General features: G+C 50.0%; 2 protein-coding genes across 3 annotated transcripts; one reads left to right on the top strand and one right to left on the bottom strand.

Annotated features, from left to right (window-relative positions):
- Positions 1 to 3,603: 3,603 nt before the first annotated feature.
- On the top strand, positions 3,604 to 12,053 carry LOC101768862 (glucose-6-phosphate/phosphate translocator 2, chloroplastic). Its single transcript, XM_004957831.4, has 6 exons — positions 3,604 to 3,742; positions 9,595 to 10,280; positions 10,376 to 10,601; positions 10,878 to 11,100; positions 11,487 to 11,700; positions 11,793 to 12,053. Exons 1-6 carry the CDS (start codon positions 3,604 to 3,606, stop codon positions 11,802 to 11,804), a joined length of 1,500 nt encoding a protein of 499 aa, XP_004957888.3. The 3' UTR covers positions 11,805 to 12,053.
- A 1,624-nt stretch (positions 12,054 to 13,677) lies between these two features.
- On the bottom strand, positions 13,678 to 17,331 carry LOC101768465 (septum-promoting GTP-binding protein 1). 2 transcript variants are annotated; one of them, XM_004957830.3, is made up of 6 exons: positions 16,485 to 17,320; positions 15,885 to 16,008; positions 15,668 to 15,764; positions 15,532 to 15,571; positions 15,131 to 15,214; positions 13,678 to 14,239 (listed from the first exon to the last, which is right to left on the bottom strand). In XM_004957830.3, the coding sequence occupies exons 1-6, from the start codon at positions 16,914 to 16,916 to the stop codon at positions 14,075 to 14,077; spliced, it is 942 nt and encodes a 313-aa protein (XP_004957887.1). In that variant the 5' UTR covers positions 16,917 to 17,320; the 3' UTR covers positions 13,678 to 14,074. The 2 variants fall into 2 exon arrangements, with proteins under 2 accessions (XP_004957887.1, XP_012698789.1); XM_012843335.2 differs by lacking the exon at positions 13,678 to 14,239 and adding an exon at positions 14,246 to 14,839 and having other exon boundaries at positions 16,485 to 17,331.
- Positions 17,332 to 23,604: the final 6,273 nt, after the last annotated feature.

The following is a 23,604-nucleotide window of genomic DNA, read 5'->3' as shown; positions in this document are numbered from 1 at the left end:
GAGGTTAGGCGCTTTGTTACAGCATGTTGGTGCTTTGTACATGCATATATACTCCATGAGTCAATACAGAAATCGTTGAGTTGGCTCACAATCACATCATCTCCCTCGTTCATGGTATCAGACGGGATCGAGAGCTTCGTCATTGCCTCTCCTTCCGATCCTTCCGCTTCCGCTGCTATGGAGGGTCCCGTCGATTCTTCCTCCTCCGACTCCTCGCCACCGAGCTCCTCCGATCATCTTCATGATCTCCTTCGCCACATCCACCGTGGTGATCCTCATGCCTCTGGCTCCGGTCTCGCCCGCAAGGCGGCGCCACTGGAGCCGCCACCGACAACAACCCTCCCCTTCCGTCTGTTCCTCCTGCCACCGTTCAAATGGTGAACATCCGTGCCCACGTCCCCATCGTGTTGGACATGGGCAACTCCAACTACTCCCAGTGGCGGCGTTTCTTCGAGACCGTCTTCACAAAGTTCGGCCTCACCCACCACGTCACCGCCACTTCTCGTCCTCGCCATCCCAACCCTGAGTGGGTCATGAACGACGCCAGCATCGTAACTGGTTCTACACCACCGTGACGGAGGATCTTCGTGGCTTCGTCATGCAGCCCGACGACACGGCGGCCAAGGTTTGGCGCGCCATCGAAGGCGTCTACCACAACAACGTCATCGCGCGCGCCGTCTACATCGAGGCCGAGTTCCGCAATCTTCATCGGGGTGAGATGTCGATCTCGCAGTACTGCAACCGGCTCAAGGAACTCGCCGACCAACTGCGTGATCTCGGCCAGCCCGTCCGCGATGACAATCAGGGGATCAATATGCTGCGCGGCATCAGTGATCGTTTTCGTCATGCCATTCCTTCCATTACTTCGAGTCGCACACCTATCTCCTTCCTCGAGGCTCGTTCCCTTCTCCTCGAAGAGCTGCGCCTCGACCAAGAGGCCAAGATGCGCGCCGCCCACGCCCTCTACGCCGGGCGCGGCGCGGGCGGCGGCTCCTCCAACCCGGCTGCCGATGGGCAGTCGTCCTCCTCCGGGCGCTCCAAGTCCAAGAAGAAGCTCCAAGTCCAAGAAGAAGAAGGGCAAGGCGATCATCTCCCTCGTTCACTCATCTTCCATAGTAGTTGCTAAAGCGACTGCACATAATTTGTGTTTCTTTTGCGGGGTTTAATTTGGACCGCTCAATCTTATACACTGCCAATTCTCAATTGGTCAGGAGATGAAATTTTTCTGAATGACTAAATCAAGAGACTGAACCACGTGATAAAACAAGAAATTCTTGTCTGAAGAGAAACTAACGCGTGACTTTTTTTTCCCTACTACTTTTTGTATAGAATTGGGGATCGAATTGTGAGTTTTCAGCTCCTACTGCACTGCAACAGATCGACCAAAATCCATGTTCAGATCTTTTCAACGCTCATGTCTGGATCAAACCTGATCCATCAGAGTATATGGTTCACAGCTTCTGCACATGGCTTTTCTTTCCAGCAAGATAGCTAGAACGATGATTATGCCGTTGAAAGATTATGCCGGAATACGATGCGGTTTGGACGACATAATCAATCTAAGCTTAGCCTCTTCTGGGAGACCTTTTGACATTTCAGAGGCAGGTCATGGAGTCTTCCCCAACCAGGTTGAAAGTGCAGTAGAGGGGCTAATACAATAAGGGCCCCATGTTAGGATCCATGGCACAAGGGATCATTGACTTGTTGGGCCAGGCATATTTAGTACTGCCAGCACACCTGACATGACTTCTCTACAAGAATTTCAAGCAGGAAAGATGGACAGGATTCAACGTATACCAAACTGCTACCAAGTTAGAAGTCAGAATGCTGCACTAGAGAGAAGAAAGCTACAGGTATAGGGTATTGGGTGAACGAAATTAGTTGATGATGTGCCTGCTAACATGCAGTTCATCAGGCATTGGACCGAATGAGGCGATGGCAATATTCTGCTGTGTGCTGTGTTTCTTATCGTTATCCTGCTAACTAGTGGGATCCTCAGCTTGTAGTTTATTGTCGCAGCTCCATGTGGAATCTTAACTAAGTGCTGGATTTAACAATCAGCTGTCCTGTCCATGTTTTAAGCCCCAGTGCCAACTGGCAACCGAGCTACTGTAATCGTTTCTGCGTTCTGCAACTGGTGAACTAGCTCCCAACTGTTGGTATGCAGTTTCAGAATAGCGTCATATATAGCGTGTTTTAGGGACACGAAAAATCATAGCTACTGTAATCGTTTCTCCAGATGGTAAACGCAAGCAGGAGCCCAAATTTTTTCATGGTGTCGCCCCTCCGGGGCTGCAGCATTCCCTCCGGCCGTGAACCAAATGGCAGCGCTCTGTTCTTGTTTAAAAGAAGCTGTGCAAGGTTTTTGAGCACATGTGGACACAGCATTGGAGTCATGAAGATACGTTGCATAATGCAATAGCATCGTCCAAAACCCGTGCCGGAATTCGCCATGGCTCGGAGTGCACAATACGAACAAGGGGGTCACATGCGTGGAGAATCTTGAGAAACATTAGACCCATCCAAACTTGAATGCGCCACCACAAAGCTGGTACAAGAGCGCGTGTCGGCAGTTTGTCGCTAGAAGTTAGTAAACAGGCGGTAACAAGATGGTAGAGTAGAAGCAGCATTAGGCCTAACCTAAACAAGAAGAGATGTGTTGCATGCGGTTACCTTTGCGGTTGGTTGTGCATTTTGAGGTATGCCTGGATGCTGATGATCACAATGGGGAGAAGAAAACTGATGGCCGGTGAATAAGGAATTAACGACGGCGCGGCCAGCAGCAAGAAACGCCGTCCGGCCCATCGCTCCGCAGATCGGGCAGGCCCACCGAGCTCAGAGCTGCGGAAATGATGGGCCCTTTTGACGAATCGACCTGCCCTTATAAAAAAAAAAGAGAGAGGAGGCGCACCTGGCCGGACTCGTGGGCCGGAAGGGCGAAGCCCAACCATGCGAGACTTGCTTGTCTCTGTTTTGCTCCGTCCGCCCCCCGCCCGCTCGCTCCGCGCGCGCGTTGTTGGACGGATCGGACCCTACCACGCGCGAGTCACTGTCCAGTCCGCACTGCGCAGCAGCGCCCGTCTCGAAAATCTTCACCCACTTTGCCGATCTACCCACCAGCGCGGCAGCGCGCGCGTAGGAGGACTACCGATAGCCGTAGCGGTAGCCTCCATCGCGATTCGCGGTGGTTCCGCACCCACGCTGCGTGTCACTTGTACGCGGTCCTCTCGCAGTCTCGCCTCTCGCGTGTCGCATGCACACCGCGCACGACGCCATCATCGGATTCCCTCCGCGACCGCGTACATCACCAGCTGGACATCACAGGCAACGGCGCGGGGGTCGTGCACATGCACAACGGGGAAATCGTGCACGGAACAGCAGCGTCGTCAGGCCTGGCGGGGACTCGGGAGAGGCGAGACTGCAGCTGGCCGCGGAGCACATCGAGTGGTGGAGGTGGCCGCTCTGCCGAGACCGGCGTCTGCACCCCATCGGAGCAGGCGAGCGAGCGAGAAAAATCTCCGGGACACGATACTCCGTCCGGACCCGGGCGCCCGGGAAGCCGACAAAGCCTGCGCAGCGACAGCGACAGCATCGCGTGGCGGCATGCCGCGGCCCGCGCGGAGGCTACTGGGTCCGGACCAACGGTCGAGGAGCACACGCCCTGCCCGCTGGCTCCAGAGCAAGGAACCAACGAACGGCCGACGGCGCCGGCCGCAGGCCGCGGAGCAACGGAGCCTGGCAGGTACCGACGCGGAAGAACCCGATGAGCGTTTGCCAGCTCGCTACTAGCGGCCGGCGTGTCAGTGTTTGCCACCACGGCACTCACACTGCACCGGCACCGGACGATAGAAGCGACGAGCAAAGTTTACCACGTCGACCACAAGTTACCTTACCAGAGTTTTACATGCAGTAGCTTCAGGGAGCAGTGAGTAATCCGATTCCAGACGTCGATCAAGCTGCGGAAGCCGACTCAGAAACCGGAAAGATCTCGCTCCAAATGGTTGGCGCGCGCGCGCCTCTCCCACCCATCTTGTTGTCATGCATGGAGCGATCGCCACTCGCTGGCAGAGAAACCTGCATCTCCTTCTCCTCACTCTCTTCTGTGCCAGACAAATCTTAAACCGCTATGTAAGTTCAACTCGTTTTCTTTTTTTTTTCAGAAGAAAGAACCGTGCCACAACTTGAGACCAGAGAGATCACGAGTGATTCTGGGCGTACACCAGCTAGGCGCGGAGGAGCATTCGATTCCTTGCTCCAAGTAGCGTGACGGCCGAGCGGCGCTCACTGCTCGACGACTCACGATCGATCCCATGGATGCAAACAAAGCGAGCGTGCCGTCAAATTACCAACCTACATCATCGACCAGAGAGAGTCACCGCACCCACGCGCGTGTAAATCTTGCTCCAATTAATTTCTTTTTCTTAAAGAAAGAAAACATGGTGAATAAACATCTGTCGCACCTGTAAAGACTCGGACCTATTTATTTGAGCTGCAGCTTTTGAACTTTTATGAATCCTGCTGCTGTCTTTTTTATTTGAAAGCCAACACTAGCTTTTATAAGTGGGTGTTTGGTTCTTTAGGACCTCCTAAAATTCCTATCACATTGAATGTTTGATACTAATTAGGAGTATTAAATATAGACTAATTATAAAACCAATTGCATAGATGGAGACTAATTTACGAGATGAATCTATTAAGTCTAATTAGTCCATGATTTGACAATATGGTGCTACAGTAAACATGCGCTAATGATGGATTAATTAGGTTTAATAGATTTGTCTCGTGAATTTAGCCTCCATATGTAATTAGTTTTATAATTAGGTCATGTTTAGTCCTCCTCATTAACGTTCGAATATTCGATGTGACATAAATTTTAGTCGGACTAAAGAACCAAACACCTCCTAAGATGTATTTAGCTTTCTGAATTCAAAAGTTAAAAAACTCACAAAACTGAGCTTTCCAACTTTTTATATAAACTTAATTTTTCTAAACTTCAAACTTCTAACTTTTCGAAAGGCGTACGAGAATTTCGTTGTTTGTTTCAGCTTATAGCTTTTCACACTTAAAAAACTGCCGGAAAGCTCAAGTAAACGGGTGCTTAAACGCACGCTGCATCTTCATCCCTAGTCCTCACACGGCACACATCTCACCGCGCGTTGCTCGAGTCCGGCCGGCATCCCCGGAGGTATAGGCGGTACTGCTCACAACCCATCCATGTCGTCTCTGTACTCTGTACTCACACGGGCCGCGGTTACAGGCCGGCGGACACAACAGACGATCGGGACGAGGAGGAGAAGGGCGACGCGCGGGGCATGCAGCATGCATAACGGACGGATGGATGGGTCGGCTATAGAGTACAGAGACGACACAAAAAGGAGCGGCGCATGCTGCGCGCGCCCTGCTCCTGCACTCCTGCTAGCTAGCTCTAGGAGTGCACACACACACGTCAGGATTCAGGAGCCAGAGAAACACGTATGGCAGGTAGCTACTGGATCGGAGGTCTGGTGGGGGTGTTTGGAAGGAGGGGTTTAATTTTAGCTCCCGTCACATTTTGAATGTTTGGACACTAATTAGGAGTATTAAACTTAAACTAATTACGAAACTAATTATACAACCCCTAGGCTAAATCGCGAGATGAATCTATTAAGCCTAATTAGTCCATGATTTGATAATGTGGTGCTACAGTAACCATTCACTAATGATGGATTAATTAGGCTTAATAGATCCGTCTCGCGATTTAGCCTAGGGGTTCTGCAATTAGTTTTGTAATTAGTTTATATTTAGTCCTCCTAATTAGTATCCGAACATCTGATGTGATAGGGCTAAAGTTTAGCTCCTTCCTCCCAAACACCCCATAGTACTCCTAGATTTCTGCACGACGAGTTTGTACCACTCGGATCACATCACACTATTGTCCTAGCAATAGCAAGAAAGGAATCAAACCATTTTAAATGGAAGTACGTAGAGCCATGCCAAAAATAAAAAGGCACCAATTTCCTATGCTTCTCTAAGATCTCACTCCCATCATGCGTGGAGCACACAGCGGATCGGAGGAGATGGTAAGAAATATACACATGAGGTGACTTGTGCGAGAGAAGTCTTAGACCGTACATAAATCTCTCTCTCTGTTTTTTTTTTGAAGAAACAAAATACAAGAACACAAGGAAAACAAGAAGTGATTTTCGACGTACATTACAACTTGACATGACTGCACCGCAGCCATTCAAATCCATAGCCGTGAGATGCTTACCGCTCTCACCAACTTACCATCCATGGAAGCAAGAACAGGCAATCACATCATCAAATTGCAACTTGATCCCTGCCTTCACCTAGGAACTGGTTGCTAATTGACAAAGATTGAGCAAATGCATGTGCCAAGAAAGAGAATTTATGGAATGTTTTTAAGGGTTTGTGCAAGAAAATTCATAGACCATACGTACATCTCATTTGTTATTCTAGAAAATGTTTAAAATATGACGCACTGCGATCACAAGTGATCTTGGGCATACACTACACCTTGACATGAGAGAGCCTTGAGGTGTAAATTGCTTGCCAACTCTCGATCCATGGAAGCAACAGCAAGAAAGCAATCTCATCAAATTGCCAACTAGATTGTCGATCGTAATCAATATAGAAGCGTGAGACGTGAGATGATAGTGAGTGACCTTGGACGTACACTGCATAATGACATGACATGTCCATCGCGGTACTTCCAATAGGAGCTCATTGCTCACTTCCAAAATTCACAATCCATGGAAGAACCACGAACAAATAAAAGCAACCATGTCATCAGATTGCCAACTAGATCGACCACCGATATTGTTCCCTTCCCCCAAAACCAATCGCCGGTTTTAGCGGTAAAGATGGGTGCGAAAATATGCACTCAGAAAAGGAATATAGCGTATGGACTCCTGATGCTTGAGGCGCTCATTGGTCACCAACTCACGATCCAAGGAAGCAACGGTACGAAAGCAATGCCATCAAATTGAACAACTAGAGTCGATCGGGAGAAAATATCACCAGTCTTTTGACGACAAAGATCGACGCAGAAACACGCGTCGTGGAAAAAGAATATGGGGAGTTTTGGCATGGCTCGAGCGAGAAAATTCTCAAACCGTACATAAATCTCACTCACTCAATTCGCTAAAGAAGAATACTGAAACATGTACCGTCACCTGAGATCACGATTCACGAGTGATCTTGGACGCACGCTCCAACCTCACATGACACACATCACACCACCACACTCCTCGAGTCCGGCGGCCCAGAGGCGCTCGCTCCTCACCGACTCACAATCCATGAAGCAACAGCGAGCAAGCCATCAAATTGCCAACTAGTTCGCCGGCCGGCAGCACCGTGCACCACCACTGCACCACCCCCTTCCCCGAAACCGATCGCCGATCTGGCGACAAAGATCGAGGACGGACATGCGCGTCGCGTCGCGGAAAAATCTCGCCGGAACGAAACAACAGACCGGCGGGTCCGGCCCCGCGGCTGGCTGGCCCGCAACGTGGCCGCGGATCGCACGAACGGCGGAGCAGCGCGCGCCGGGACCGCCCGCACGGTCCGGCGGGCCCTGCCACGCGGGGCCGCGAGCGCCCTCCGCCGCGAAACGCGTATCACGCCACCGCGGGCGCGGGGACCGCGCGGGCGGCCGACGGTCACGATTCACGAGGAAGGCCAGGCTTCTCCCGCGGGAAGGACGACAGCGGCGGGCCCGGCCGACAGGAGGGAGGGCCCGCGACGGCGACACGCGGGCGCGCGCGCGTCGTCCGCTGGCCCGATCGGTCGCCGGCCGTCCGGCGAGCGAGCTAGTGAGGACGAGATCGCCGTGCCGCGGTGAGCCGGTGACAGCGCTTGGCGGCTGGCGCTGCTAGCGAGGGAGCGTTCTGATCGCGCGCGTCCCTCTCGATCGTCAGACGAGCGCCCCCTCCCCGGCTCCCCGGGCCAGGTTCTGGTGGTCGTTGCAGGGCGCCGGCATGGAATGGAACGCTGCTGGGTGCTGACTAGTCTGACCGGCAGGCTGCGGCACGCGAGTGCCGCCAGCCGAGCGGTAGGAAAGGGCTTTTGTACTCTTGTATCTGGTGTCATTTTCCTTCGAAAAATCTGATGTGTACATTTGGGGCTCGACATATCAAAGAAAAATCTACGTGTTTTAAGTATGGCAATCAACTGCGAGTTTGTGTAAATATTGCGCAAAATGGATCTATGTCTAGTTGAGACTTGATAGTGAAAAATTAACAGTCGATAGGTCAATTTACTGTTCGTTCTAGTTCTAACCATTTGTCAAATAGTGGTTTTTCCGGACTTGTTATGCGCTTTCAAGTTTGTATAGACTTCATTGTGTTGTTGATTGTTGGGAGTTGTCTTTGAAAGGTCCGGAGCAACCTATATTATGCTCTTGGAAGTCACACACATGCATGGTCAGAATTGAGGAAAGCCCTTTTGGCATATGCTGCAAGTTTTGCACGCTGCAGGCATGCAGCCAAATTAAGCCACGTTACACTCTCAGCAACCGTCTACTATTCTAGCATACAACAAGTTCTCTGAAAATACTAGGAAAATTCTGTTGTCAATTTTAGACGTGTAGGACTGTTGGTAAAATTTGTTCAGACTTGACGCAACTCAAAATCAACGTAACAAACACGGGAAATCACATGTGAACAAAATAGCAGCCATCTTTCATTGTTGTGAAATGACAAAAAAGTGTGGAGCTATTTCAACGTAACGTATTGTAACGAAAACAACTTGATATATTTGCAAAATATTTCTACAAAATTATAAATAGTTCCATTGCATAAAATTAAAAATATTTTTCATATAGTAGGAAAGTATTGCCATGTTCAATTAATGTGCCCCTATTGTTCATTTGCTTCACACGAAAATCGTGCTCTTGGTAACATTGGTTTGTACTGTAATCGAGTTGAATCATATGGTACTTCTGACTATGATAGTAGGGGCGATGATGTGATGGTGTCCGAACTATAGACTCTTCTACATTTTTTCTTATTTTTTTCATATGTATTATTGAATTATAAGATTGAGGTGACTAGATAACAAATTATTCCAGCACGTACTCGTAAGTAAAATTTGAATGCAAAGAACCATAAGAAAAAGGAATATGCTCTTGGAATTCAAGAAAATGTTAGTGATGAAAAAATATCTATGGGACTTGAGTGTTGCTTCTACACAAAGCGCTCATCCAAAAGCGATGGTTCGATCATCTCCAACATACGACTACCTTCTATTATTGTTTTCTCTGAAGCTCCCTCCTCGAGCTCAAGCATGACTTGAACATGACATCTCTATAATTGATGATTTTTCGCAATGTGTTCATCATTGTTGATGTTGCCACACTAACCTCTCTTGGCTTGACGCCTTTACCCTACCTTGCACACCGCTATTCCTTCTACCATTTGTGTTATTGTGGGCACGCCTCTTAGCCCACACCCGCCACCACCAGGTGGACATGCTCCATTCAGCATTAGCTTTCCAAAAAAAAAAAGACCATCGAAAAACGCGGAAATGAAAGACATTAGAAGCAGGAAAAACCCCAGGGTGAAAAGAAAAGATCCGCGGAAGAAGAGGCCTGAGGCATCGAATTCCGAAACCGCCTCCTCCTCCTTCGCGCGCTCCCTATAAATACCTTCCTCCCCACCATTCCCCTTGGCATCAGACCATCACACACCACACATACACAACCGCCGCCGCAGCAGCCGCAGGCGCCTGCCACCCCCCGACAAGACCCCGAGAACTCGCCAGCCCAGGCCATCCTTCCCTTCGCCACAATGCTGACCGCCGCCGCCTCCGTCAAGCCCTCCGCGGCCGTGGCCGCCACAACAAAACCGGCATTCAAGCCCCTCCACCTCCCTCCCCTCCCCGCCGGTGCGCCCCGGCCCCTCTCCCTCTCTGTCTCCGCGCGGCCGCTGTACCGCCAGGAGCATGTCCTCGCGACCGTAGCGGCGGCGGCGGGCCGCAGCGACCGCGCCTCGTCCCCTGCGCCGCCGGCCGCCACCGCGGACGGCGCCCGACCGGTGGAGGTCGCCGCGCCGGCGGAGACCGCCCGGCGCGCCAAGATCGGGGTCTACTTCGCCACGTGGTGGGCGCTGAACGTGATCTTCAACATCTACAACAAGAAGGTGCTCAACGCGTTCCCCTACCCGTGGCTCACGTCGACGCTCTCCCTCGCCGCCGGCTCCGCCATCATGCTCGCGTCCTGGGCAACCAGGATCGCCGAGGCGCCCCAGACGGACCTCGATTTCTGGAAGGCGCTCTCTCCGGTGAGTGGCGGCCGCCTTCTGAAGATTTCTTCTCGATGCGCTCTGTTCTTGTGAGATTTTCTCGTCCTGATGCGAATCGTCTCGTGGCCGAGCAGGTGGCGATCGCGCACACGATCGGGCACGTCGCGGCGACGGTGAGCATGGCCAAGGTGGCCGTGTCGTTCACGCACATCATCAAGAGCGGCGAGCCGGCGTTCAGCGTGCTCGTCTCCAGGTTCTTCCTCGGCGAGCACTTCCCGGCGCCGGTCTACTTCTCCCTCCTCCCGATCATCGGCGGATGCGCCCTCGCCGCCGTCACGGAGCTCAATTTCAACATGGTTGGTGAGTGACTTGCGAATCCCCATTTCCTAAATCTCGGAGATACTTATGTCAGATACATGAGAAATATCATAACAAGGATTGTATCTTCAGATTTCCGTAGATAGTTTTGACTTTTAAGACATTTTGGCACCAATCAAGGAAAAAAGAGATTTTGTGGTGGATTTTCACCTGATAGTCGCTATTGCAAAAATTGTCAGACATTCACATTCTGAAGTCTGAACAGGGTCATTTGAAGAAGAAGAAAATACTGAATCTGTCTTGTTCGACCCACTGTAGGATTCATGGGGGCAATGATCTCCAACCTCGCATTCGTCGTCCGGACCATCTTCTCCAAGAAGGGGATGAAGGGCAAGTCAGTCAGCGGGATGAACTACTACGCCTGCCTCTCCATTATGTCCCTGGTGATCCTCCTCCCTTTCGCCATCGCCATGGAGGGGCCTAAGGTGTGGGCAGCTGGCTGGCAGAAAGCAGTCGCCGAGATCGGTCCCAACTTCGTCTGGTGAGCTCACATGCTCCTTGGACTACTCACGTTGCATTGCACTCTCACAACTGTCATGCCGGTTGAGATTTTTGTGTCTATTCGGAATTCCAAATGCTTAATTAATCTGTTTGCAAACTGTAACATGAAATACATCAGAATCCAGAAATGTCACAAGGTTGAAGAAACAACCTATGATTTATCGATCTATATCATATAAGTATCTAAAAGATAGTATACTGTTAGCATTGCCTCCCCAAAGGAGCACTTTCTTGTGTAGGGACAGAGCATGGTGGCGAGATATGAATTGCTCGTTCTGACAGAAAACAAAAGAAGAATCATCACTTTGATATTTCTATGATAATTCAGTTTGATTCATGTGGCTAAGAATTCCTGTGTGGATGTAGGTGGGTGGCGGCGCAGAGCGTGTTCTACCACCTGTACAACCAAGTATCCTACATGTCGTTGGATGAGATTTCGCCGCTGACATTCAGCATCGGCAACACCATGAAGAGGATTTCTGTCATTGTCGCGTCCATCATTATCTTCCAAACGCCCGTTCAACCCATCAACGCGCTAGGAGCCGCCATCGCCATTCTTGGAACCTTCATCTACTCTCAGGTAACTCACCACGTTTGTTTTGAATTCATCGCGGCTAGGTAGACAAGTATCAATTGAACGCTGAATTTTGACGAAAACATTCAACATTGCAGGCAAAGCAGTAAATGCCTTGGAATCTAGATGGCCTCAGTTCACCGCGGATCGACTCGGTGCTCGAATATAACAACTTATAACTTATGAGCGGATCTAAGGACCCCTTGTATAATATTATTAGATCCTCTTTTTTGTATTTTATTTTCTAGGACTAGCTACCAGTTTTCCTGAGCTGCTCATTTCTTTGTGTTTTCACCATGACTATGATGATGTAGAGAAAGATGTATCCATCTAAATAAAACTACCAGATTTTTTTTTCTTGGCGCTTTTGTTGCCTCCTAGTTCTGCGGTCCAAAATAACTCGTGGTTCAGAATGCATCGGGCTACCATTGCATTTGTCATGTACCCATGTTTCACAAGGCGAGGAACAGCACCCGCGCATGGTCTGGTGAGCCCCTCTTGTTCTCTTGCTGGCGAGTGGTGACAGGTACAGGGGAGCATGGCCCTGATGGGAGGCCTTGTGCAATTTGCACACTGAGATCTTTGCGACGGATTCAGCGTTGGAGCGTAGCTGATCTTTCTGTACCCACGTTGCCGACTCCTTTGTTCTTCTGCTTGGTCCCCGGGTCAGCATACTTTGTTGTTCGGCCTATGAGACTGCTGATACATCACCATCGCAGGCAGCATATACCCCTGTTCTCGATCCAAAGATCAACCTTCTGCTGCTCTAAAGGCCGTTGCATTTTAGTTTGCAATTCAGACGTTTCTTTCATGCTTTTTCAGAAGATCATCCAGATGGTGCTCTTTTGATGTTAGCTACTTGTAAATGTGGCTACGGCTTAGAATATAAACATCATATATGCTGTAGTGAAGATAATGCCAGTGAGTTGCAGGAAGATTTGGAGGCAGAAGAGGGGAGATACAGGGATACAAAAGCATTTTTAGTAGAAATAACCACCATCATTCTAAAATGGTCACCGGAAAATTATGTACAAAAAAAGTACCGAATAATTTCAAGAAGGAAGTCAAACATATCAAACAAACAAGTGAGCCTACCATAGTACCATTGTCCAAACCTGATGCAGACGTGGAAACAGTGTCTCTGAAACAGCTCTAGGCGATTTGAAAGGCCGAGGGTACAATTTCGTGTTCTTTTAAAATGTCAAAAGCCCCAAAGTGGCTGGGATTTGTAGCGGTGGAAAAGCCGTTTACAACAACTAGAAGGCCGTTTTACTACTACATAGAGTTTGCAAGCTAGGATCACAAGTAGCACTTTGTACAGTTGTACGTACAGTGAGAGATGACATCTCTGTCCACTAGTTGTGTGGAGCCCCGTGAGCAAGATTGCGAGCTTCCCGGTTGTCTTCTCTCTGAAGATGAGTGAAAATGATTTGCACGTACCCTGTATTTTGTGAACTCTGAAGCGATGGGGGTTTTATGGCCTTCTCATTTTGGATCTCCTTGTTGCATCGCTTTGGTGAACGAACACTTGGGGCTGGTGGTACTCGGGCCGTGTCCACATCGTGGGCCCCACGCCTGAGCTGCTGTTGGGCTGCTGCTCTCACCCACACTCGACCGTAAGAAGCCCATGAATTATTTGCTATGGTCGAGCGGCCCGAATGTGGTATCTGACATTGAGCCCAAATGTCGAGTCTCTCGGAGAGGATTTTGCTCAGTCCAGACAAAAGAGAGCTCTCACCGTTCTTTTTTTTCTTTCGGTTTATTGTTGAAACTTTTTCTTCGTGGGGCATATGTGCCCAAACTAAAATCGTGAACCGGACTGGTAGTCCACTAATTTCAACGGCGATGGCGAACGTGCAACTGCAGTTCCTTTGTTAATCTGAACCACATCTCCCGCCAAGATCCTGAGCATCATCAACCTCCAAAAAAGGTTCCTGAACCTTAACTTAGGCATCTCGCACCGTGCGTCCGTGCCATTTCGAGTGGAATGTTGAGGCGAGCACTTTGCTCCCCGTCAGGTTGATCCATCGAAACGAAAAGGATCATGGAGTTGATTCGTACAACATGATGCAGGACTGTAGATGGTACGGAGTAATGGAAACATGCATGGATTCCTATACACTCTGGCGAAATGTTACAACCGGGGTCCTACACGCGCAGGGGACACCGTCACCTATATGTACAAAGGCATCTCGCCTTGCCTGCACCCGGCCCTCGAGAAATCGAGAGGATGACCGAGGACGACGGGGCGAGGTCGTCGCTCGCTCGCTGGCTCATGGCGGAGGAGGTCAGCAGGAGCAGAGCAAGAGGAAGACACGATCCGACCCCAAGGGTCGTGTGCGCTGCCTAATTATCTGTTAGGAGGAAGAAGTGGAGGCCGTCAGAAGTCTATGATGGGCTCGCCGATGGTGAGGTTGCGCTCCACCGTCCACGGCAGGTTGAAGAGCTTCGCCGTGATGAACTTGAAGATCTTGTTCACGTTGATGTTGTGCGTCGCGCTCGAGAAGAAGAGGGTCGCCTTCATCGCTCTTGCGTATGCCCGGGCCTGCGAGCAACAGAAAACACACGCGAGTTTGTTAGGAAATATGCAAATGCAACAAAAGAAAAGTTCCAATTAGATGCAAGGTTGCCATCGGTTTTTCTTTTAGCATGTCCGGTGAGGAGTGACCATCAATCTGCGTCCTGTAGTACAAGGCCCACAACGAAGACTGACGTGCACTCCAATTCGGATCTAGAGGCACTTGGGCAAAGTGGACAACAATATGAAAACCTGACAATGCATGCCCAATTCCCAAGTTTTTCTGAAGTTTGACCCCTTCAGTTTGTCGCTCATGGCGCCCATCGTCTCCGCCTCCAAATGATGTGGTTTGGGCCTACTAATACTAGTTCACAATGGCTCCGATCAACACCATAAGGCCCAGTGACTTCAATGTGCAATAACAGGTGAGCACTCTCTGTTGACAACAGTCTTAATTAGTCCACTGTACCCCATTCAAGTTCTGATTTGGGGGCTCTACAGCGCAGCTCTGTCGGTCACTGTCACAGGAGTGCGGAGTGCCCAACCGACGAGGTGCTTGTGGATGCAATCGTGCTAGAATTCTTGGATTTGTGGCTGAGTATGGGAAACAAGCCCAAAATGTTTCACCTAAAAAGATTCAAGAACAGTTGTCTAGTTATGGGCAATGGTAGTTTTTATATATCTCACTTGAGGTTACTTTATTTACTTTCAGGCCTTGGTTGAACTGCATTGTTTCAGATGAAACAAGCATGTGCAACACAGCTACCCACGTCAGAACCAAGGCAATTTCTCATCTTTCTATGCTAGCAACAGATAAAACCACATTGGAGATGCTGAAGGCCCCATACCCAAGAAACAAAGCTACCAAGAACAACATTTCGATCAGAACAAACCAGTATTGTAAAATGCAGAGCTCACCTGGTTAACAATGGCCCATTGCATTTCAAGAGGAAGCTGAGCAAAGTCATCAAACTTTGTCCCGATTAGGATTGGAATAGCCGTCTGTCAGAAGACCCAAAAAAAAAGAGCATTGTTCAGTTACAATACCAAGGACAATGCACGCTAGTACCGTTCATCTTGTAAGCTTCTAAAAGCATACGAGCAAATCTCAGAGTTATTAAATTGTTGCAGACAGTGATCTGCAGAAATGCAATTGTACAAGTGGGAGGCAGCCCATCTGCAGTTGACTGTTTGCAGCAATTTGTAGCAGTTTTTTGCTTATGTTCAGTCACTAGGACGTGTTCAGATATAACAGCAGATGCTACAGAAAGGAAACCCGAGATGCACAGGAAGCTGTCAGCAAAGAAAAATGCACCAACCTTATTCCATTTCCTCGCCCTCTCGTACCAATCTATAATACTGCACCAATAAACAGGTAACCAGAAATGAGGACCAAATAAGAATTTGCTCTAATGTTCTGAATTTGAGTTATTTGGAATTGATCTGAACACGAACTTATTAAGCGTGCACCGGCTCGTGAGATCGAACATGTAAAGGATCGCAACGGCATCCTTGCACGCGATTGGGATGTGATCGACAGACTGGACGTCTCCTGCATCCATTCCACAGGACATAAAAATAGTCAGGAAAGGTTGGGGAATCTGGCATTTGAACCAAAGGAACCAGCAAAGAGAATCGCAGCTTCAAACTACATTTTTTTTTTCTGGGTTACCTGCGACGTCCCAGATGCTGTAGGCAATCCTAGCTCCCCGGACGGCCATCGTCTTGTCCATGAGATTCAGGCCCGTCATCTGCAAGCCGTTCTGCTCCTCCCCGTCATCTCCCACATACTTAACCTGCAGAGGAACGAACACCGACAGGAAGATTAGATTTACAGTGGCTCGATTTGGCATTTCTGATTGCAGAATCCAGTTCCACGCTCTTGATTGTGAAGGAATTGCACGATGATAAAGAGAGATAACGAACTTGTCTTGGTTCTAGGCAACACGGATTCTAGAGGTTCTGTTGGGTCGAGCAATTGATGATGAAGCTTAATAAGAAAAGCGTGGGCACCAGACGGACATGGCCGTACCACCAAACCAAACCAAATCAAATCCTCCGTCAAGGTTGCGCAGCAAGGCATTAAGCCAGGTCAAAAGCAGCAACGACAAGACGACGACGGCGGCGAAGACGCGTAGAAGGTAGAGAGCTTATCTTATAGGGATTGTTAATTAAGTTATAAGACGGTAATAGTAGGTATAATCATGGCGATCAGATTAAGGATGAGGAGAAGAAGGGCGGGAAGAGTAAGGTTGATTAGTGGATGGATTACCATGAAGCTGGTCTTGCCGATCTGGCAGTCGCCGAGCAGGCTGACCTTGAGGCTGACAACGTTCTCGCCGTCCGCGGCGGCGGCGTCGCAAGGCGCCGCGTCACCGGCGGCGCCGGGGACGCACTCGTCGCCCCTATGGACCGGTGCCAGCATGGCGCCCCCGGCGTGCGCTGGCGGGCCGAGGCGGCGGTACCGTCCGCCGCCCCGGCCCCCGCCGCCGCCCGCGCCTCCCCCGCCGCCGCAGGAGGAGCACGCGAGCAGCTGGTCCCGCACGATGCGGAGCACCCGGCTGACGACGGCGAGGCGGAGCAGGCGCGCCCAGCGCAGGTCGACCCGGGGGCCCTGCGCCTTCCGGCCGCGCCGGCCGCCGCCGCCGCAGAGCTGCGCGACCGCCGCCACGTTCATGGCCGCCGCCGCGGTGGTGGTGGTCATGGCGCCGCGGTGGTCGTCACCGCCGTCGTCCCGCCTCCCATGCACCGCCGGCGCCGTGCGGGGAGGCTGGCCTTGGTGCGGGGGGCGCGGAGGAGGCGGTGGGCGCGGGAGCGGGAGGTGAGAGGGAGAGGAAGAAGAAGAGACGGGAGCAGGGGCCCCGGACGCGGAGGCGTATAAGCAGCGGCGGCGGGGCGACGGGGCGTGCAAAAATAGGTTGGTGGCCTGCCGCGCGAAGCTCTCGCTGGCTGGGGCTGGAGGTTTTCCTCCCTCGCCTTCGCCTTATAGCGGAGGCGCCATGGACACGGATGGCGCACGCCTTCCTCGAGCTGGGCGGGTTAATCGCGGGCGGGCGGGCGCGCGCGGCGTGGGTTTTGCTTTGCTCGCTGTGGTGTTATCCGCGGCGCTCGCGCTCGCGTCGGGCCGTGGGGACTTGATGGGAGACGCCGAAACGGAAGCGGGGGACCCGCGTGTCTGCGCTGTGGTGGGCGTCACGTTGGCGGTGGTGGTGGTGTTGGTGCGTGGGCGTGGCGCGCGACGGGGGATGACGGACGGGGAGTTTCGGAGGGAGGCGGGCGGCGGTGGTTGGTTGACCGGACCCGCTACCGCTAGTCGCCGCGCCGCGGTTACCATCAGCGGGTCGGCGTCGGGGCTTTCGCTCCCCGGTGGCGGGTGTCTCGGCCTCCACGGCAAAAGTCTCGTGCGGAAATCTGGAGCCGTCGACGCCGTTGCTGCTTGCTACGTGCTCTAGTTTTTTTCCTCCGGAGCGGTCAGGGAGTCCAGAACGGCGGCTACTACTGGCCGAGCCGTCCGTCGTTCCATTCTGGAAGCGGGGAAAGGGAAACCCCCGGCAGGTTCCATTCCCAGACGGCGATGGCCGCGCACTCGTGCAGCGGCAGCCGCACACGACGTGCGTGACGGCGACCAAGGGTAAGGTAACATTCGCCGGCCACCGATTTTCACGCGCGGGGCCGGATGTGAAAGGAGAAAGTTCCCCCGAGGGCACGGTCGCGGGGGGCGATTTCCGTGATACCGAATGATTCGGCGATCCAACGTTCGGGCGGTCCCTCCGCTCTAGCGGTGGCAAGGATTATTCATGGCGCGGCTCCGTACCAAAGAGCGTATTTGGTTCCGCGCCATGAATTGCCACGCCGCAATTTTGGCGCCGTCACAAAGGAGAGCGTGAACGTGCATTGAAAGGCATGCACGTGATGGTTCGAATTTGGACATTCGGCAACCACTAGCGCAACGGGAGATGGCACGCGCGTCGTCGATCACTGTGGCGAAAGACCAGTAGTGTGATGGGACAACGGCCAAACTAGGAGGAAGTTGAGTGCGGTGGTGAGAGGATAGAGATCAAGATGAAACGAGTTTCACAAGCAGTTACCAGGATAGGGCCGGGGTTTGAATTTGATCCTGCTAAATCAAGGCTTGCAAACAAAGCCTAGGGGGAATCGCAGCAAGATTTAGCGAATGAGTTGTAAATTGAGCATCTCGCAATTATTTAGATTACTTGTGACATTAACTACCCACATAGATTCAAGTCTCCGATTTAATAAGGATGCTTGCATAAGTTCGCTGTTTCATCTGTTAATTTTTTTTATATGTTCGGAAAAGTGTTTGTTGTTTTTGGGGCAAAATAATAAGTCATCTCCTTGTGTGTGGAACAAAATAATTATGTTGACTCGTGTCAACAAGAACTCGGTTTGCATTCAAGATTTTTAAAAGGAAAGAACACGTCCAAACGGAGCAAAAGAATCTGAATAATGTAATTAGCCGCTCAACTTTCGCGGGATCCAACCCCGAATCATTCACCCAATCCATTCGTAGTGGATGACTCGGTCGCATCACATCCGCATCCCTCTCGTGGTTTTCCTCCGAACCACCCACGCCCATCCATCTTTATTTCACTCCACCGTGAACTCCATGGCATCCTTTATCAAAAAAAAAATCAAGAAAAAGAACACTACCATGGCATCTCGTTCTCGCACGTACTCCAATCCAACAGCGATGCAAGTTAACGATGCTTCGCTACAGCCTACGATCTGTGATCCCGAACGATCAAGATCGAGATGCCAATCTGGCCGGCCTCTGGAATCTGGATGGCTTCTGGTACGTGCCCACAGCCCATCTCGGTTAAACTATGCCGCCGGCCACTGTATTTTTCTGTCACTGTAGTACGCATCGCACAGCTGCCAACTGCCACGCCCGGACAAGACGGAAACACAAGAAAAAAAGGCCTGGCTCGCCACTGCCAATGGCAGGCGGCAGGTGAATCTTGTACCGGGCGCGCGGGGATCGGCGCCAACGTGCCGCCGATCTCATCTGCCGGTACACCACCAAACTTTACCTTATCGTCTCGTCTGAGACTCCGATCCATCTGAACTCCGAAACGAAACAAGAGCATGGGCGGCCTTAGCGCGGTGAGTCCGGGTCGGCTACAGTTGCGGGGAGGGCGCACGTGAACGTGACGCGGCTGTTACCGGCGGTTACGGTCAGCGCATCAGCGGCGGCGACGTCGCGAGGGGGAGCACTCGCGCTCGCACGGATGGATGGACTTTGACTCGCTCTGCCGGGGACGGCGCCGGGGCGTGGTGCGTTCGCGACTGCGCGCGTCCCGTCCCGTCCCGTCAACGTCGCTGTTGCGATGGGGATGGTGGTGGCCGTCGTCGTCGCCATGGACGGGACGACCGTGAAGCCGTCTCCAACGTACGCGCACCTTTTCTTTTCGGCGTAGTGCTGCAATATGTATAGCGAAATTGACGTGTTCGTGGTAGGAGTGGTAAAGGACAAATTTAAGGATGGTTTAATAAGGGTCGGATCATAATATTATATGATTTTGAACGTAAAAATAGAGCTGAATTGGATTGTGAAGGAGGTATGAGGGTTATGATCCATTACCACCCTAGTTCGTGGTGGTTGGTGCGCTTGTGATACTAGTCAATCAAAAATAAACTTGATTGGTATTAATAGGAAATATCTTTTATTACGCAAAGTGTATATGTTATTTAGACCATAGGATGGAGATCCGATGGCCCATGCTCCTTCCCTAACTTTTCTACGTAAGCAGAGGGCATGAGTCCATGAACCTATTTCCATCTTGTGACATGTCGTGTGCACCTTCTTCCTCTTAACACTTTTCTACTATTATTACCTTGATGCCGGTCTCGGTGGAACATCCTGCTACGGACGTAGCCAGCGGGGCCAAAGAGCAAGCCCCCCCCCCCCCACCCCACACACACACCACCCAAAAAAAATTGCCCACTAACATGGGATAATTGTAGCTTCTGGCTCCGCCACTAACCCAACCCTGCCAAGCTACTCCCTCCACGACTGAAAATCACAAAACACCCTACTTCTCACCTATAACCGTAGTTTTGTTGGAGGAGCTCTCAACGAAGAGGATAGGTGCTCAGCAGATGACAAAAAGGTGGTATAAATAAATGTCCAATGAATTGCAATTGATGTCACCCCTAGAAATTTGACAAATTTACACCTTAAGTATCTCATAAGATGTGAAATTAGCGTAGCTCGTAAGATTCCTTGTGATGTAACCTGCACGCTAGGATTCGAGCCATCGACTCAGCACTGGTGCTCGTATTTTTTTGAATTTACTGCAGGATTTAATCGGTGCTATTCTTTCACTGATAGGCGATGTGTCCGTCGACAGCAAGGCGCTAGCGGAGATACTCATAGGGATAGAGTTATGTGCGTGTATTCATAAGGTTGAGTGTGGGTGTATTTGCATGGGCATCTGCATCTCTATTGTGTTTAAAAAAGAATCTCATAAGATATATGCATATTTTTCTATGCTCATCTTATCGTGTTCAAATTTCTCCTCCGGTTGCAACACATGGCGACAGAAGCCACAGGACGCTAATCGCAGGTCTAAACAAGGAAGGGTAAGGAGTGGTTCGCTTCGTTCTGTTGGTTGTAAACACGGAAAACGCCAGCCCCACCGAACTAGAGCACACCGATCGACGGGAGCTGAGCAAGTGCTAGCGTTAGATGGCTACTAGACGATCGAATCAGTGACACACCCACCCGACGGGCACGGGATATGGGCTTGCAATCTTCCCCAGCTAGGGGATCTCTTTTCCACGCTAAGGATCGAGGGAAGAAATGATACGGCTGAATCGATTGATCGATCGGTCGAGTGCCTTGCGCGTTATGCTACCGCGTGTGCTTTTAATTGATTTGCAGTAGCTCAAGGACTTGAAAAAGATGAAGAAGATTCTTCTTCTCGATCGGCAAAACTTTCGTAGCACCGACCTGTACGTATTTGCCAAAAGGGACTCAGGAAACGCGTACCTTTTCGAGCGTCTCTCTGTTGCGTAGAAAGGGAGACGAACAATCATAGCTCCTGTAGCTCGATCTGTTGTGTCGGGACTGGGTTTGCTGCTAATCAACCATGCCAAGAGTGTAGTGTTAGCTCATGCGCGTATATCTTCCTGGCAACTGGAGCGCACGCAGGCGCGCAACCGGCGCCATGATCCTCGGATTAGGCAGCCAGCGACCCGCCCCTGCCCATCGTCGCTGTGCGATCGGGCATGGAACCGAGGCCTCCTTTCACGGGCACGTTCTCGTGTCCTATGATCTGTTCTCTCTTGTGCCGAGAGCCCGAGAGACAGAGACGTAGCCCCGCGCATGCCCCGTTCGTTCCCGTGGCCCCCGCGCCGCTCGCTGGAAGCCACATTTACGAGAAACAGGCCGGCGGCGCCCCGATGCAGGCCAGGAGCGGCACGGGCAGCTGCATGCACACCAGTATCGTATTCGCCTGCTTTTTAGGAGTACTCACTTTTCCCTCCGTTTTTTTTTTCCTGGGGAGGCGAGGAGCTTTTGCAGAGCTTGCAGTCATGCGTTGTTGTGTCATGAATGCCTGAAAAGGGCTCTGATGACCACGGACGGTAAGAGTAGGGATCGAATACTCAGTGAATTGAATTTGGATGGCACTATTTACCATATTTTTATTCGTATTCGGATTCGAATTCGGATACGAATACGAATCATATCGGATATGAATACAAAATGAATAGTTCGAATTCGGATTCGCATTCGGATACTTACTTGACTTGGAACGTAGAGCATCAATTTGCTTTATTAATGGTTTTATAGTAGATAAAAAAATCATGCTATAAGTAGGGGGTAAATTATGAGGATAGCACACAATAGATAGCTTATTGAAAATAATATATTTATTAATAAATATTTAAATAACTAAATATATATCAAATGAATATCATTTAAATAAATAATTCCATAAATATATAAATTATTTAATAAGAAAATAAGTACATCAATACATATAAATATAATTTATTCATTAAATAAAATAGGATAATGTATTTAAAATTAATATGATTAGCCACATTAAAATTAATTAAACATTATCATTATTTCTATATATCACTAGTAATATTAGACTAACATGATTAGTCATTTATCAAATAGATAAGTTTTTAATACTTTAAATGGTGTACACAATTACTTTATTAGTAATATTAAAGTTAACATCATTTATCATTAATAATTAGTCATAGAAGTAAATAATTAGTGTAAGTTTTAGATGATTTCAGGGCACTTTACTCTTCCAGACATCCATATTCCCTAGGTAAGAGAGAGCTGAGTCAGAGTCCACAGGCATCTCGTGATCGGTCTGCGGATGGAGAAAATGATGGGTTAACGGTGCGCTAATGTGGTTGTTGGGTTATATACTTATGCTTCTAGCCACTAACCACAAGTATAGCTATAGAGTAAACAAGGCTTTAAGGTGTCGATGAGCTAGGGCAACCAATAGCTGGTTGGGTTGTGCTGCACCATGCACAGTGACAGTGTACCTTTGCAACACTAGTTCATGGCACAAGAGCAGCCGTCGTACGTGTGGACCAGTGCAGCAACAAGGTGCCAAATTTGCTTTGCCAAATCTTTATGTTCATTTTGGGGGCTACTACAGTAGCCAGCATCTTTTCGTTGACGACTTGGGTGATTGATTTCAGAAGAATAAAAACCAGCAGCATCGAGTCGGTTGGAGTTCCCTTCGGTTGGCTTGACCCATTCACTTGAGTGCACTCTGATAAACTAAATCATTCTTGATCGGCTTCACTTAAACTACACTTGATGCCTCATCGATGATCTTTATGTAGCTAACTGCAGGGTCTGTAGAAGAATAGTATACATGACCTTGTGTATGAACCTTGGCGGCCGTTATGAATGATTACATGAGTTAGTTTTGTTGCAGCTTTAGGTGGAGTGATCATGTCAATCACAATACATAAACGAGCAGTATAAGGTCCTTGATTGAGACTGTAGCTAGGCAAATGAGTTAAAGATCCATCTCATCTTTAATCCTTGTCCCAGATGACAACCAATCCCTCTACAACTAACTGACAATGACAATTGAGCGATGGTGCCTCTACGGTTTAGGAATTAACAATGCCGTTGTTGTACATCCCATGATAAGGTACAAATGAATAATGCACAAACAGTTATAGGGCATTTGTAACTAGAACCCCAGGCCACACCGGCCATCGATTCATATTCTCAGGATCCGTACCTACCGTGTCGTGACCTGAAGGAAAGGAAAATCGTTTCTTGCATGCATGGCTGAAAGGGCTCTTGCGTGCATGGCTCACGTTAGAAAAATTCTTGGCAGAGTTTGTCGGCTCATGTGCTGCTACTGCTGATGAGCACG

This window comes from Setaria italica, chromosome II (genome assembly GCF_000263155.2).
Source record: "Setaria italica strain Yugu1 chromosome II, Setaria_italica_v2.0, whole genome shotgun sequence".
Lineage (NCBI taxonomy): Eukaryota > Viridiplantae > Streptophyta > Magnoliopsida > Poales > Poaceae > Setaria > Setaria italica.
The sequence above is the reverse complement of the archived record's forward strand: the minus strand, read 5'-3'. Positions and strand labels throughout refer to the sequence as shown.

Excerpts from the sequence above, each read along its gene's own strand:
- LOC101768862 (XM_004957831.4), top strand. The coding sequence starts at position 3,604 with ATGCCGCGGCCCGCGCGGAGGCTACTGGGTCCGGACCAACGGTCGAGG. Across the intron at positions 3,743-9,594 it reads GGAGCAACGGAGCCTGGCAG|GCATCGAATTCCGAAACCGC; the intron begins GTACCGACGCGG and ends AAGAGGCCTGAG. Across the intron at positions 10,281-10,375 it reads TCTGGAAGGCGCTCTCTCCG|GTGGCGATCGCGCACACGAT; the intron begins GTGAGTGGCGGC and ends GTGGCCGAGCAG.
- LOC101768465 (XM_004957830.3), bottom strand. The coding sequence starts at position 16,916 with ATGACCACCACCACCGCGGCGGCGGCCATGAACGTGGCGGCGGTCGCG. Across the intron at positions 16,009-16,484 it reads TCGGCAAGACCAGCTTCATG|GTTAAGTATGTGGGAGATGA; the intron begins GTAATCCATCCA and ends GTTCCTCTGCAG. Across the intron at positions 15,765-15,884 it reads CAGCATCTGGGACGTCGCAG|GAGACGTCCAGTCTGTCGAT; the intron begins GTAACCCAGAAA and ends GAATGGATGCAG.